The following is a 14,756-nucleotide window of genomic DNA, read 5'->3' as shown; positions in this document are numbered from 1 at the left end:
ATCTGTTCCCTTCTCCACTACTGCCAACTCCAGACTTCGCGCCTTCTGTCTCGCTGCACCCTACGCCTGGAATAAACTTCCTGAGCCCCTACGTCTTGCCCCATCCTTGGCCACCTTTAAATCTAGACTAAAAGCCCACCTCTTTAACATTGCTTTTGACTCGTAACCACTTGTAACCACTCGCCTCCACCTACCCTCCTCTCTTCCTTCCCGTTCACATTAATTGATTTGATTTGCTTACTTTATTTATTGTCTATTAGATTGTAAGCTCTTTGAGCAGGGACTGTCTTTCTTCTATGTTTGTGCAGCGCTGCGTATGCCTTGTAGCGCTATAGAAATGCTAAATAGTAGTAGTAGTAGTAGTAATTTGTGTCCCACATTTTCCCACCTATTTGTAGGTTCAACATGGCTTACGTAGTACCGGAGAGGCCTTTGCAGGCTCTGGTGTGAACAAATACAGGGTGATGTTGTAGTAAGATCAAGTTCGTGTGGCACAGCCACATTAGGGAATCGGAGAACGGAAGAGTTGTGTTATGTCCATTACGTGCTTTAGTTTGGTTGTGTTGCAGAGATTAGGCATTTAAGTTGGATCGGTAGGGTATGCCTTTTTAAACAGGTTGGTTTTAAGTGATTTCCGGAAGTTTAGGTGGTCGTATGTCGTTTTCAAGGCTTTTGGTAATGCGTTCCACAGTTGTGTGTTTATGTAGGAAAAACTAGATGCGTAAGTTGTTTTGTATTTAAGTCCTCTGCAGCTTGGGTAGTGCAGATTTAGATAAGATGGTGTTGATTCGGATGTATTTCTAATTGGTAAGTTGATCAAGTCTGTCATGCAACTCGGGGCTTCTCCATAGATGATTTTGTGAACCATGGTGCAGATTTTGAAGGCGATGCGTTCTTTGATTGGGAGCCAGTCTGATGGTGGTTTCATGTTCAACTTCTGCTCCAGCTCCTGGTCTTTTGCTTTCTGCCTGAATAGAACATGTTTGAATCACCAGAAGTTGGGATTAGCACCAGGTACGATTGCCATCAGGTCACCTGAAATTAAACGAGCAAGATCGTCTAGTCCTGGCTCCCCCCCCCCCCCCCGTTGTATCCCTGGATTTGGAGGGGTGATATTTTAAATCTCATGTATTTATTTATGGAAGAAGGAGGGGCAGAGGAGGCTGCAAAAAAACAAACAAAAAAACCCCCAACTTCCAGTGTGGAGAGAGAGTCTAGAGACCAGCAGCAGCAATCTCTCTCTCCCCAAGAGACTCCTGCACTGAGGAGGCAGCCTACAGGACAGGGGCTGTTAAAAAAAACAAACAAACAAACAAACAAAAAAACTCATCCTTGCTAGGGAGGGTGGGAGGAGGGGCTGTTCAATAAAAAATGCTTAAGCTTAGTTGCATGTGTGTATTATGTTGCAAGGGAGGGAGGCGGAGCTATAGAAAAAAAAAGCTTGCAGTTACTAGTGTTGATGGGTTAGTCTCTCTTTCTCTCTCCTCCATGCAGCCATCATCCCTGTTCACCTACAACAAAGCAAGCAAATCTGAGCTGCTCTATCCTGGCTGTCGTTCTTTATTGTTGGGTACCATTTTTGTATGTGCTGATGCTGATTATGAGGATTGATTATGCTGATTATGAGGGTTAAGATTATTATGCTGCTGCTGATTATGATTAGAATATTAATATTCTATGATTATGCTGCTGATTAAAGTTACAATAATTCATGTTTACATTATTAATATTCATATTAATGTGCTATTTTTGGGCTACTTTTGGTCACAAATCTGTTGGAAAAATTTTCACCATCATGGTGTGTGCTGCAAAGCGGGCTGCAAGCCAAATAAGTGGGTCCTGCTGTAGTTGCTGCTCCCCTTACTAGTCTGTGTGCTCTGCTGGCTGCGTTGCTTTGCCCCCTCCAGGTTCTCTCTGCTCTACTGGTTGAATGAACGAAATGGAGACGCTGAAGAGAACCAGGGCGGAAGGGTGTTTGCTAGCCTAGGGAGGAGGCCAGGGGGGTGCCTGCAATAAATGCTGTTGGTTTGTTGGAAGCATTTTTATTTGATCTTGCTGTATACACCCATATGCTGTACACATGCCATTGTCCACGTGTACAGCATATGGATGTACACAGAGAAAGAAAATATTGGTTTTTTTTATCAGAGTAGTGCTTGGTTTTAAATTGTAAATCATTGTGCCATTTTGAGGGGCTGGTTATAGGGACTCCCTGATGATTATGATGTTTATGCTGCTGATGCTGATTATTATGATGCTGCTGATTACGATGATTACAATATCAATATTATCAACCTTATCAATATTCATATTTACTTTATCAATATTGGGCTATATTTGGGCTGGAAAAAGTTTCACCATCTGGCAACACACATTCTAGCAGATATGGAGTTTGTGGACACACTGTAATGAGGATAGCAGCATATCCAGGCCTTGATCAGGTACAGAGTTGTTATTGGGGTGCTATGACTCTCTGGGTCAGAATCTCAGCAATTTTCCTTCTCACTGATGAGGCAGGACTCTGGTGTACTATTTAAAATGTTTTATTTACAACTTTAAGTGGAGGGTTTTCCATGGATTCTTATTAGCAACTTGCACATTTAACACACATCCTATGAGCTTTAAACAACAAACTTAAAGCTCCTTGCACCACTTAATCCAAAATACATTTATGAACAAAAATAAAGTTTCTCTAATCAAGACTAATCTGACTATCCACTTCACATACTATAACTGAGGGCCTTTAATGTGCTATTCAACTGCCTTCCTCTGTTACAGTGGGGGAAATAAGTATTTGATCCCTTGCTGATTTTGTAAGTTTGCCCACTGACAAAGACATGAGCAGCCCATAATTGAAGGGTAGGTTATTGGTAACAGTGAGAGATAGCACATCACAAATTAAATCCGGAAAATCACATTGTGGAAAGTATATGAATTTATTTGCATTCTGCAGAGGGAAATAAGTATTTAATCCCTCTGGCAAACAAGACCTAATACTTGGTGGCAAAACCCTTGTTGGCAAGCACAGCGGTCAGACGTCTTCTGTAGTTGATGATGAGGTTTGCACACATGTCAGGAGGAATTTTGGTCCACTCCTCTTTGCAGATCATCTCTAAATCATTAAGAGTTCTGGGCTGTCGCTTGGCAACTCGCATCTTCAGCTCCCTCCATAAGTTTTCAATGGGATTAAGGTCTGGTGACTGGCTAGGCCACTCCATGACCCTAATGTGCTTCTTCCTGAGCCACTCCTTTGTTGCCTTGGCTGTATGTTTTGGGTCATTGTCGTGCTGGAAGACCCAGCCACGACCCATTTTTAAGGCCCTGGCGGAGGGAAGGAGGTTGTCACTCAGAATTGTACGGTACATGGCCCCATCCATTCTCCCATTGATGCGGTGAAGTAGTCCTGTGCCCTTAGCAGAGAAACACCCCCAAAACATAACATTTCCACCTCCATGCTTGACAGTGGGGACGGTGTTCTTTGGGTCATAGGCAGCATTTCTCTTCCTCCAAACACGGCGAGTTGAGTTCATGCCAAAGAGCTCAATTTTTGTCTCATCTGACCACAGCACCTTCTCCCAATCACTCTCGGCATCATCCAGGTGTTCACTGGCAAACTTCAGATGGGCCGTCACATGTGCCTTCCGGATGAGGGGGACCTTGCGGGCACTGCAGGATTGCAATCCGTTATGTCGTAATGTGTTACCAATGGTTTTCGTGGTGACAGTGGTCCCAGCTGCCTTGAGATCATTGACAAGTTCCCCCCTTGTAGTTGTAGGCTGATTTCTAACCTTCCTCATGATCAAGGATACCCCACGAGGTGAGATTTTGCGTGGAGCCCCAGATCTTTGTCGATTGACAGTCATTTTGTACTTCTTCCATTTTCTTACTATGGCACCAACAGTTGTCTCCTTCTCGCCCAGCGTCTTACTGATGGTTTTGTAGCCCATTCCAGCCTTGTGCAGGTGTATGATCTTGTCCCTGACATCCTTAGACAGCTCCTTGCTCTTGGCCATTTTGTAGAGGTTAGAGTCTGACTGATTCACTGAGTCTGTGGACAGGTGTCTTTCATACAGGTGACCATTGCCGACAGCTGTCTGTCATGCAGGTAACGAGTTGATTTGGAGCATCTACCTGGTCTGTAGGGGCCAGATCTCTTACTGGTTGGTGGGGGATCAAATACTTATTTCCCTCTGCAGAATGCAAATAAATTCATATACTTTCCACAATGTGATTTTCCGGATTTAATTTGTGATGTGCTATCTCTCACTGTTACCAATAACCTACCCTTCAATTATGGGCTGCTCATGTCTTTGTTAGTGGGCAAACTTACAAAATCAGCAAGGGATCAAATACTTATTTCCCCCACTGTAGCTCCCTAACTGCAGCTCTGGCTTGCCTGTCTCTGTATATCACAGACCTTAGTTTTGATGTTAACATAATTAGGAAGTTATTTCACATGGCCCCTTTGGTCAGAAATATTCACAGCCTCCTGGGTATATTTCTAATGGAAATGCATTCCATCTTATCTGTCCGTACCCCAGCACAGACTGTCTGCTCTGAACCTTTAAAAATAAGGTGAATGCCTCCTTATGGTTTCTAATCAAGACTCTTCAACAGGGGTGGACTGATAGTACTCTGGGTCCCCAGGCACTGAGAGTACTCTGCCCCCCCCCCCCCAGCACATGCTACCGCCACCCCCCATACGGTACCACCACCCCCTCACACGCTACCGCTGCCCCGCAGCCCTTACCTTCCTCCATGTCCAGCATGTCCTCCAATCTCCCCTTCTACTCTCCTCATATTTATATATTTATTGTACGCTTATATCCCACATTTTCCCACTCATGCAGGCACAATGTGGCTTACAGAAAGTTAAGTAAAATTACAAAGTAGGCAACTTAGAGAAGTATACAAGGAGGAGACAGAGCAACAGAATCTAACAGTCTGAAACTAAATAGGGCAAGGGTCAGGAGGGTGTATCAATCAGCAGTGACAAGTGGGGAGTAAGTCCTGGCAAAGAAGTAGGTCTTCAACAACTTCTTGAAGAGGGTGTGATCCGCTTGAGTTTTAAGGTGTTGCGGGAGAGCATTCCAGTGTTTAGGACTACAGTAGCGGAAGGACGAGGCAAAAATCTTCTTGTACTTGACTCCCTTACAGTTCGGAAAGTGCAGTTGGAGATAGGATCGGGCAGAGGGATTGGCATTCCTGGGCGGGAGGTCGATCAAGGGGCGCATGTAATCAGGAGCAACCCCATAGATAATTTTATGGGTTAAGGAGCAGAGCTTAAAGGCAATGCGCTCCTGTACAGGCAGCCAATGAAGTTTGAAGCGCAAGGGTTCAGCATGCACAAAACGTTGTTCTCCTAGGATGAGTCTCGCAGCAGTGTTCTGAACTGTTTGGAACTTTTTCATCAGTGAGACCTGGCAGCCCGCATAAATTCCGCTACAATAATCCAAGTGGGAGAGGACAAACCAGTGGACAAGGGTACGGAACAAATCTCTAGTGAGGAAGTATCGAATGCGCCGGAGCCTCCACATGGCGTGAAACATTTTTTTGGAGACCAAGTGCACTTGATTGACCAACTGGAGGTGTGTGTCCAGGTGCACTCCTAAAAGCCGCAGGCTGTTGGCAATCGGAAGAGCAAAACCCCTTACTGGAAGCATGGTGTCAAGTACTTGGGTGTGGTTGGATGAGCGTACAAGACATTGCGTTTTATCCTTGTTTAGTTTGAAACGGAATACCTTAGCCCAATGCTCTATGGTGGAGAAGCAGGCATCAATGAGGCTAGCAATTTCTGATATGGTGGTGCGAAAGGGGATGTAGACTGTAATATCATCAGCATAGATGAAAGGGTTGAGGTCCAATTTTGCAAGTGCTGAGGCTAAAGGCATCATCATAATATTAAATAAGGTAGGTGAAAGGGGGGAGCCCTGTGGAACCCCACAGGACGCCTTCCACGGAGCAGAAGTAGCAGAGTTCACTATGACCTGGTAAGATCTGGTGGTCAAAAAGCCCTCAAACCAGTGTAAGACAGGTCCTCCTATGCCAAAAGTCTAGCAAATGAAGTAAAAGTTCATGGTCCACCATATCAAAAGCACTGGACATATCGAATTGAAGCAGAAGATCCCAGCTTGTCCCTCCAACTCCCCATTCTCACCTTCTTCTATGCTGCTGCTGCTGCTCCACAGTTTAAAACTGTGTCTGTGATCTCTCACAGTAGTCTCGCGAGAGTCTGCGGTCACTATTTTAAACCGTGGAGCCGGCACAGGACACAGGCAGCAGCGGGGATCAGAGAATCATCACTTCGCCAGGGCGGCTGTAGTGTGTGGTGGTGGCGGCCACTAGACCACCAAGGCAGCTGTAGTGTGTGGTGGTGGCAGCAGCAGCAGGCAAGGGCAACCAGGCAGAGCTCCTGGAGCCTCTGGGCACCCGGGCACTGCCCGGTTGCCCAAATGGCCAGTCCGCCCCTGCCCTTCAAAAAGCAAACACATTGGTCTTCTGTCAACTCCTCAAACCACTGACAACTCACTGAGCATTCAAGGGGTAGATTTTCAAGGTGAGATGCTGCTAATCTGAAAACTACCTGAGATACTAACCACATAGTTCCACTGAATATTTTCTCTGCCTTGGAACCATTCAGACCTTGCCAGGTCAGTCCATGGGTGGAGCTTGAACAGAACTGGAGATTAACTGGTTAGCAGCCATACTCAGACTGCTAACCACATCATGTCAGGGAAGCCAGCCATACTCAGTCTGCTAACCACATCATGTTATGAAGCAAAAAGAGTATTCTAACTTTATCTCTGTTAGCGGTCTGAATATGGCCACTAACAGGAACTTCCAAGTAGGCACTGACACAGGATATTCTGCACCAGCCAGTATCTGGGTACTGGCACTGAAAATCAACTGCAACAGCCAACATTTTGTCTGAATACTGACTGCCATGGTTAAATATCGGGCAACAAGTTTCTTCCACATTTTGGGATTGCACAAATAAGCCTCAAATATTACAACTCTGTGCTTCCTCCTGAATCATGCTATCAATGTTCTTCATCCTCCTGTTCCTTGCTTCTTTGCAAACAGTTTAGGCTTTTCTTCCCTTCACCAGCAGACCTTTACTTAATCTTCACCTGTGTCCTGACCATTGCTGCTTCCTCATTAGATCTCCAAGACTGCTTTACTCCAATATGCGTTCGCTTCATGCTGGTTCAGAACTCCTAGCATTCAGATGAGCTCACTTTTTCTCAGAGTTTATCTATATTCACTGGACCTCCTTGGAGAACAAACTGATATATAACTTGTGTCACACTGCCCAGTGTGTCCTCAGGGCCTTAACAAATGACCTGTATGTACTGTGCCTCCTGTATATTCTACTGAGTCTGCTCATATTAACTACTATAAAGGGGGGGGGGGGGGTCATCAACATGTGGTAAAATAACCTGTCTTAACAGTAGCCCAACTTGTGCTATTTTAGCACAGGTCCAATTTTAAACCCATCTTAACGGTAGCCCATGCTGATAACTTCCCCCCTAAATCTGATGGTCTGCTATAAGATGAAGGAATTTTTCTGTTGAGTTCTCTGTATAGACTGGGCATGTTGGTGAACCTGTTCAAGGTATTAGTGTGACTTATACAGTTTTCCTACATAATGGATTTCTATGATTGTTTAGTCTCTCTCTTTTTTGATGGCTCTAATTAGGCTGTAATTTTATTTGCCTTATTGTTATTGCTAACTACCTGTTCCTCTGATCCTATTCCCACCCATCTACTTAACACTATCTCTCCTACTGTCATCCCGTTTATCTGTCATATCATCAATCTTTCACTGTCTACTGCGACTGTTCCTGATGCCTTCAGACATGCCATAGTCACACCACTCCTTAAAAAACCTTCATTGGACCCTACCTGTCCTTCCAACTATCGCCCCATCTCCCTCCTCCATTTCCTATCCAAGATACTTGAATGTGCTGTTCACTGTCGTTGCCTTGACTTTCTTTCATCTCAAGCTATTCTTGATCCACTTCAATCTGGCTTTTGCCCCCTTCTTTCAACTGAAACAACGCTTGCTAAAGTCTCCAATGATCTGTTCCTAGCCAGATCCAAAGGTCTCTATTCTATCCTCATCCTTCTCGATCTATCTGCTGCTTTTGACATTGTTGATCACAGCCTACTCCTTGATACGCTGTCCTCACTTGGATTTCAGGGCTCTATTCTTTCCTGGTTTTCTTCTTATCTCTCCCAGCGTACCTTTAGTGTATACTCTAGTGGATCCTCTTCTACTTCTATCCCACTGTCAGTTGGTGTACCTCAGGGATCTGTCCTGGGACCTCTTCTCTTCTCCATCTATACTTCTTCCCTTGGTACTCTGATCTCATCCCATGGTTTTCAGTATCATCTTTACGCTGATGACTCTCAGATCTACCTCTCTACACCAGAAATCTCAGCCGAAACCCAGGCCAAATTATCAGCCTGCCTGTCTGACATTGCTGCCTGGATGTCTCAGCGCCATCTGAAACTAAACATGACCAAGACTGAGCTTATCTTTCCCCCTAAACCAACCTCTCCTCCTCCCCCATTCTCTATTTCTGTGGATAACACTCTCATCCTTCCTGTCTCATCAGCTCGTAACCTTGGGGTCATCTTCGACTCCTCCCTCTCCTTCTCAGCATATATTCAACAGACTGCTAAAACCTGTCGTTTCTTTCTCTATAATATCAGCAAAATTCACCCTTTCCTTTCTGAGCACACTACCAGAACCCTCATCCACGCTCTTATCACCTCTCGCTTAGACTATTGCAACTTGCTTCTCACAGGTCTCCCACTTAGCCATCTCTTTCCTCTTCAATCTGTTCAAAATTCTGCTGCACGACTAATATTCCGCCAGGGTCGTTATGCTCATATTAGCCCTCTCCTTAAGTCACTTCACTGGCTTCCTATCCGTTTCCGCATACAGTTCAAACTCCTCTTATTGCCCTATAAGTGCATTCACTCTGCAGCTCCTCAGTACCTCTCCACTCTCATCTCTCCCTACATTCCTCCCCGGGAACTCCATTCACTGGGTAAATCTCTCTTATCTGCACCCTTCTCCTCCACCGCTAACTCCAGACTCTGTTCCTTTTATCTTGCTGCACCATATGCCTGGAATAGACTTCCTGAGCCGGTACGTCAAGCTCCATCTCTGGCCGTCTTCAAATCTAAGCTAAAAGCCCACCTTTTTGATGCTGCTTTTAAACTCTAACCCTTATTCACTTGTTCAGAACCCTTATTTTATCATCCTCACCTTAATATTCCCTTATCTCTTGTTTGTCCTGTTTGTCTGTCCTAATTAGATTGTAAGCTCTGTCGAGCAGGGACTGTCTCTTCATGTTCAAGTGTACAGCGCTGCGTACGTCTAGTAGCGCTATAGAAATGATAAGTAGTAGTAGTGCTTTCCGACTTCCAGGCGGTACATAAGAAATTAAAAATAAACATTTCTTTTCTCTTAATATCTCTATATTTATTTATTACATTTGTATCCCACATTTTCCCACCTATTTGCAGGCTCAATGTGGCTTACATAGTACCGGAAAGGCTTTTGCTGTTTCCGGTGTGAACAAATACAATATGATGTAATAAGATGTAATTTAAATGGCAAAGTCACAGTAATAGTCGTAAGGTGGGAGAGTAGCGTTGTGTTCATACATGCTTCGGTTTTCTTGTGTAGGCAAGGTCGGTTCTTTAGGTTGGATTAGAAGGGTATGCTTTTTTGAACAGGATGGTTTTTAGTATTTTCCGGAAGTTTAGATGGTTGTAGGTCACTTTTAAGGCTTTTGGTAGTGTGTTCCAAAATTGTGTGCTTATATAGGAGAAGCTGGATGCATAAGTAGATTTATATTTAAGACCTTTACAGTTTGGGTAGTGTAGGTTTAGATATGATTGTGTTGAATCAGAGGCGCTTCTGGTTGGTAGCTCGATTAAGTCTGTCATGTACCCAGGCGCTTCGCCATAGAGAATTTTGTGGACCATAGTGCAGATTTTAAAGGTAATGCGTTCTTTGACTGGGAGCCAGTATAGTTTTATATTATTACTGTATGCAGCCTTTTTCTTGTGTTAAGTTTGTTTAGTGACTAGGGTCTCAAAGTGGGGTGGGGGGGAGGGAGGTTTACAGCCCAAAATGAGGGGGAACATTTTGGCACCACCTCCCCGCCACATACCATGGCAGGCGGGGGTTGAAGCATTTCTCCAGCGATGCTCTCCTTACATTGCTTGCCCTGCTTCCCCTCACGTTGCGCATGCTCGATTTTAATGAAATTGAGAATGTGCAAAGTGTCGCGCATTCTCAGTTTCACAAAACCGAACATGCACGCGATGAGAGAGAAGCACGGCAGGCAATGTAATGAGAGGAGCGCTGGAGAAATGCTTCAGCTGGAGGGGATTGGGGACCCCCAACAGCCAAACCAGGGGCCCTGGATCCATATTGGAGGGCACCCCGTAGCTATGCCACTGTTAGTGACTGAATGGAAATTAAAATGCAATAAATCATTTCTTAGCTAAAAGAGAACAAGAAAAATAATCATAGGTATAAAAACATCAATGCTCCATAAATATAAATGAATATATAAATGAGAGTATTAACTTACTGATTTCCTGAACATGTCTCCAATGATTACACCAGTAAATGCATCCCATTCCTATTAAAAGAAATGTAAGCATTATATCTTTTTTGGAAAGCTACCTCTGTAAAAACAAAAACAATTAGCCTAATAAGTTAGTCATCCATGATTACTTTATGCCATGCCTGTCTTCTCACAACATTCTTTATGCTACAATATTTTTTTTAATGATAAGAAATTTGATCTCATTGTTTGGGATCAGAAGGGCACTTGTGACCCAGGTTGGTTATTGTTGGAGACAGGGTGCTGGGCTTGATGGACCTTGGTCTGACTCAACATGGCTTATTTTATGTTCTAAGTACTCAATAAACATATGAACTAGCCTCATCAGGAAAAGATTACCTAGTCCACCAGTTTATTTGGAGGTGAGAAAACATATATGTACTAGGAATAATTACAAAAAAGAAAAAAAAGGTTGGGCTTTCACAGCTACTATAGTCTAAAGATATATCAACAGGAGATTCTTAAATGATATCTTCAGTATTGAAAAAGTAGATAGACATTGATCATAAAATATATAAAGGACTTCTGAAACTTAACACACTTACATGAGATACAAAACAAACAATTTTCTCATCTGTAACAAATTAGGTTACATCAACAAAAATTGCTTCCTCTTCCTTTGTGTATTATGAAAGATCTCCAGATGCTATCTGTAATGGAGCAACTCTCTCCCTCCGTTATGATCAATGATCCCACTTACTTGCCGTCTTAAACTAGTCATGTAAACTAGATTCTGGCTGCACTAACACTCCTACCTCAAGTGATTATCCAGTACTTGGATCTCAGTCAGAACACTGTTTTACAGAGGTGGTGGGAAAGTGTGCTGATTGTTGACTGACTGCTTAGAGCAGGGATGGGCGCTCTGGCCCTTGAGAGCTACAAATTGGCTAGGTTTTCCAGATATCTCTATTTAATATGTATGAAGCAGTTTTTTTTTTACAAATTAGAGACACTGTATGCAAATCTCTCTCATACATATTAACTAAGGTTATTTTGAAAATCTGGGTGGTTGATATCCCTCAAGAACCAAAGGGCCCAAGCATAGATTAGAGGAAACAAAAAACCTGAAACAGTCTTTCAAAAGTAAGCAAAAAGTGTTCCCTCTACAAGTGGGAACAGAGGCACAGTTCTTACTGGGAGGTCACAGATCTTATTTGGGGGCTAACAAGCCACCATTTTTCATAACCAGGGCTTGGAGCCACAAAGTATACACATGGAGGGGGGAAGCTAGTCCCCCATCAACATACATGTAGTAGGTGGGATACTGCATGCAGTCTGAGATCCTTCACTGACACGCCCACCCCAGAATACTGCCATTTCCTCTTACCATGCTTCGCCTATAACATGATGGAAAGTGAGAAAAGCAGCTTTGCTTGCAAATCAACAACAATAATTAACAAACAGCTGTTATGAACTGGTAAAAAGTGCATCTAGAGCTAGTGAAAAAAAACTTAAGGGAAGGGAGCTGTGGATCTTTAAATTAATTGAATACCACACAAACCCAAAGATCCACAGCTCCCTTCCCTTAAGTTTTTTTTCACTAGCTCTAGATGCACTTTTTACCAGTTCATAACAGCTGTTTGTTAATTATTGTTGTTGATTGTTATCCACAAATTAATGTATCCAAACTCAAATGCTTTGAGATTTCAGAACCTTGCCAATGAAATCTTTCAAGGCACAGTTTTTAAATTGCTCCATAGGCTGTGAGCCCACAGGCTTGCTTGAAAAATTTCAAAGGGAAATTTGCTATGGCGATCCTCAGAAGGAATGGATCCTCAGAAGCTTAGCCGAGATTGGGAGGCGGGGCTGGTGTTTGGGTGGTGGGGCTAGTTCTGGGCAAGACTTCTACGGTCTATGTCCTGAAAATGGCAGATACAAATCAAGGTAAGGTATACACAACAAGTAGCACATATGAGTTTATCTTGTTGGGCAGACTAGATGGACCGTGAAGGTCTTTTTCTGCCGTCATCTACTATGCTACTATGTTTGAAAATTCGGGATGGCCATCATCACAAATACGTTGGTGCCATCAGACAGCAAGAGGATTTCATAATGTACTCCAATGCTTTTGATATTGTTATATAGAAACATTAAAAAATGTAGGCAGATAAAGACCTTATGGCCCATCCAGTCTGCCCAACCATGCAATCTACTCTCCCTATCACTCCCTTAGAGATGCTATATACTTGTACCAAGCTTTCTTGCTTCAGATGCTGTTTTCATCTCCACTACTTCCACCAGGAGGCCGTTCCATGAATTCACTACCCTTTCCACGAAGAAGTATTTCCTTAGGTTACTTCTGAGTCTATCCCCTTTCACCTTCATCCTATGCTCCCTCGTTCCAGAACTTCCTTTCTATTGACTCACCTCCTGTGCATTTATGCTATGCTGCGTAGGTATTTAAATGTCTCTATCATAAATCCCCTCTCCCGCTTTTCTTCCAAAGTGATATTGAAATCTTTCCCCATATGCTTTATGATGAAGACCATTGACCATTTTAGTAGCCACCCTCTGGACCGACTCCATCCTATCTTTTAGTAGGTGCGGTCTCCAGAATAGTACACAGTATTTTAAATGAGGTCTCACTAGAGTCTTATAAAGGGTCATCATCACCTTCTTTTTCCAACTGGCCATTCCCCTCCATATGCACCCAAGCATCCTTCTAGCTTTCACCATTGCCTTTTCTATCTGTTTGGCCAGGGAACGATCAGGATCATTGTCCCGTGGAACTGCTTGAGTTTCAACAAAGTCTTGCTTGAGTTTCAGCAAAGTCTTCCCCACAAGAGGAATGGAAGGATACGCATACAGAAGTCCTATCCCCCAGTGAAGGAGGAAGCCATCCAATGCTAGCCTGTCATGGTCCTAGAGCCTGGAACACAACCGAGGGACTTTGAGATTGAACTGAGTGGCAAAGAGTTCCACCGAGGGGTATGCCCCATGCTCGGAAGATCTTGTGGGCAACACCCATACAGAGTGACCACTTGTATGGTTGCGTGATCCTGCTCAGTCTGTCAGCCAGGCTTTTGGATTTCCCCGCCGGGTAAGTGGCCTTGAGGAGCATCCCGTGCTGATGCGCCCAATGCCACATCCGGACAGCTTCCTGACACAGAGGGCTTGAAGCTGGTTGAGCTGGTGCCCCCTGTTTGTTGGTGTACTACATGGTAACCTGATTGTCTGTCTGAATGAGTACAATCTGGTTGTTTAACAGATCTCTGAAAGGCTTTAGAGCGTTCCAGATTGCCCGGAGCCCCAGAAGGTTGATGTGGAGATCTGATTCCTGGACTATCCAAGCACCTTGAGTGTGAAGCCTGTCTAAGTGAGCTCCCCACCATAGATGGGACGCATCCATAGTCAGTAACTTTGTGGGCTGTGGAATTTGGAATGGTAGCCCTAGTGTCAAATTGGATTGAATTGTCCACCAGAACAGGGACTGAACAAGCTTTGGCAGAACTCAGATGACGTACTACATGTTCCAAGTGGCCTGACACCAATGGGACATTTCAAATTGGATAACACCTGAATAGACCTCCTCATGGACTCCTGAGCACCATCCTTCGATGTGCTCTTCACAAGCCAGTGACTGAGACAGGGGTACACATGGACTCCCAGTCTGCACAGTGATGAGACAAGACACTGCAAGATACTTGGTGAAGACCCTGGGAGCCAAAGCAAGGCCAAAAGGCAATACCTGATACTGGAAATGTATCCCCAGTTGAAACCGAATATACTTCCTGTGAGCTGGAAGTATCGGGATATCAATATAAGCATCCTTCAAGTCCAGAGAGCATAGCCAATCGTTTTCCTGAAGAATGAGAAGGATGCCCAGGAAAACCATTCTGAACTACTGTTTGACCAGAAATTTGTTCAGGGTTTGACGGGATGCATCCCCCCTGTTTTCTTTTGCACAAGGAAGTACCTGGAGTAGAATCCCTTCTCTTCTTCCCATGGTGGAATAGGTTCGACCGCATGGGCCTTTAGAAAGGCGGAGAGTTCCTCAGCAAGTACCTGCTTGTGCTGAGAACTGAAGTGATGTGCTCTCAGTGAGCAATCTTGTGGTTTCTGTTGCCAATGCAGGACATAACTGAGACAGACTATTTGAAA

The 14,756-nt window shown here is 44.1% G+C and overlaps 1 protein-coding gene across 1 annotated transcript in view; it reads right to left on the bottom strand.

Moving 5' to 3' along the window:
- DYNC2H1 (dynein cytoplasmic 2 heavy chain 1) overlaps positions 1 to 14,756 on the bottom strand; it is a 1,078,189-nt gene that overhangs the window by 239,198 nt on the left and 824,235 nt on the right. The window contains 1 exon segment of the mRNA XM_030202388.1: positions 10,620 to 10,670. Within this exon segment, the coding sequence (XP_030058248.1) occupies positions 10,620 to 10,670 (51 nt within the window).

Source organism: Microcaecilia unicolor, chromosome 4 (genome assembly GCF_901765095.1).
Source record: "Microcaecilia unicolor chromosome 4, aMicUni1.1, whole genome shotgun sequence".
NCBI lineage: Eukaryota > Metazoa > Chordata > Amphibia > Gymnophiona > Siphonopidae > Microcaecilia > Microcaecilia unicolor.
The sequence above is the reverse complement of the archived record's forward strand: the minus strand, read 5'-3'. Positions and strand labels throughout refer to the sequence as shown.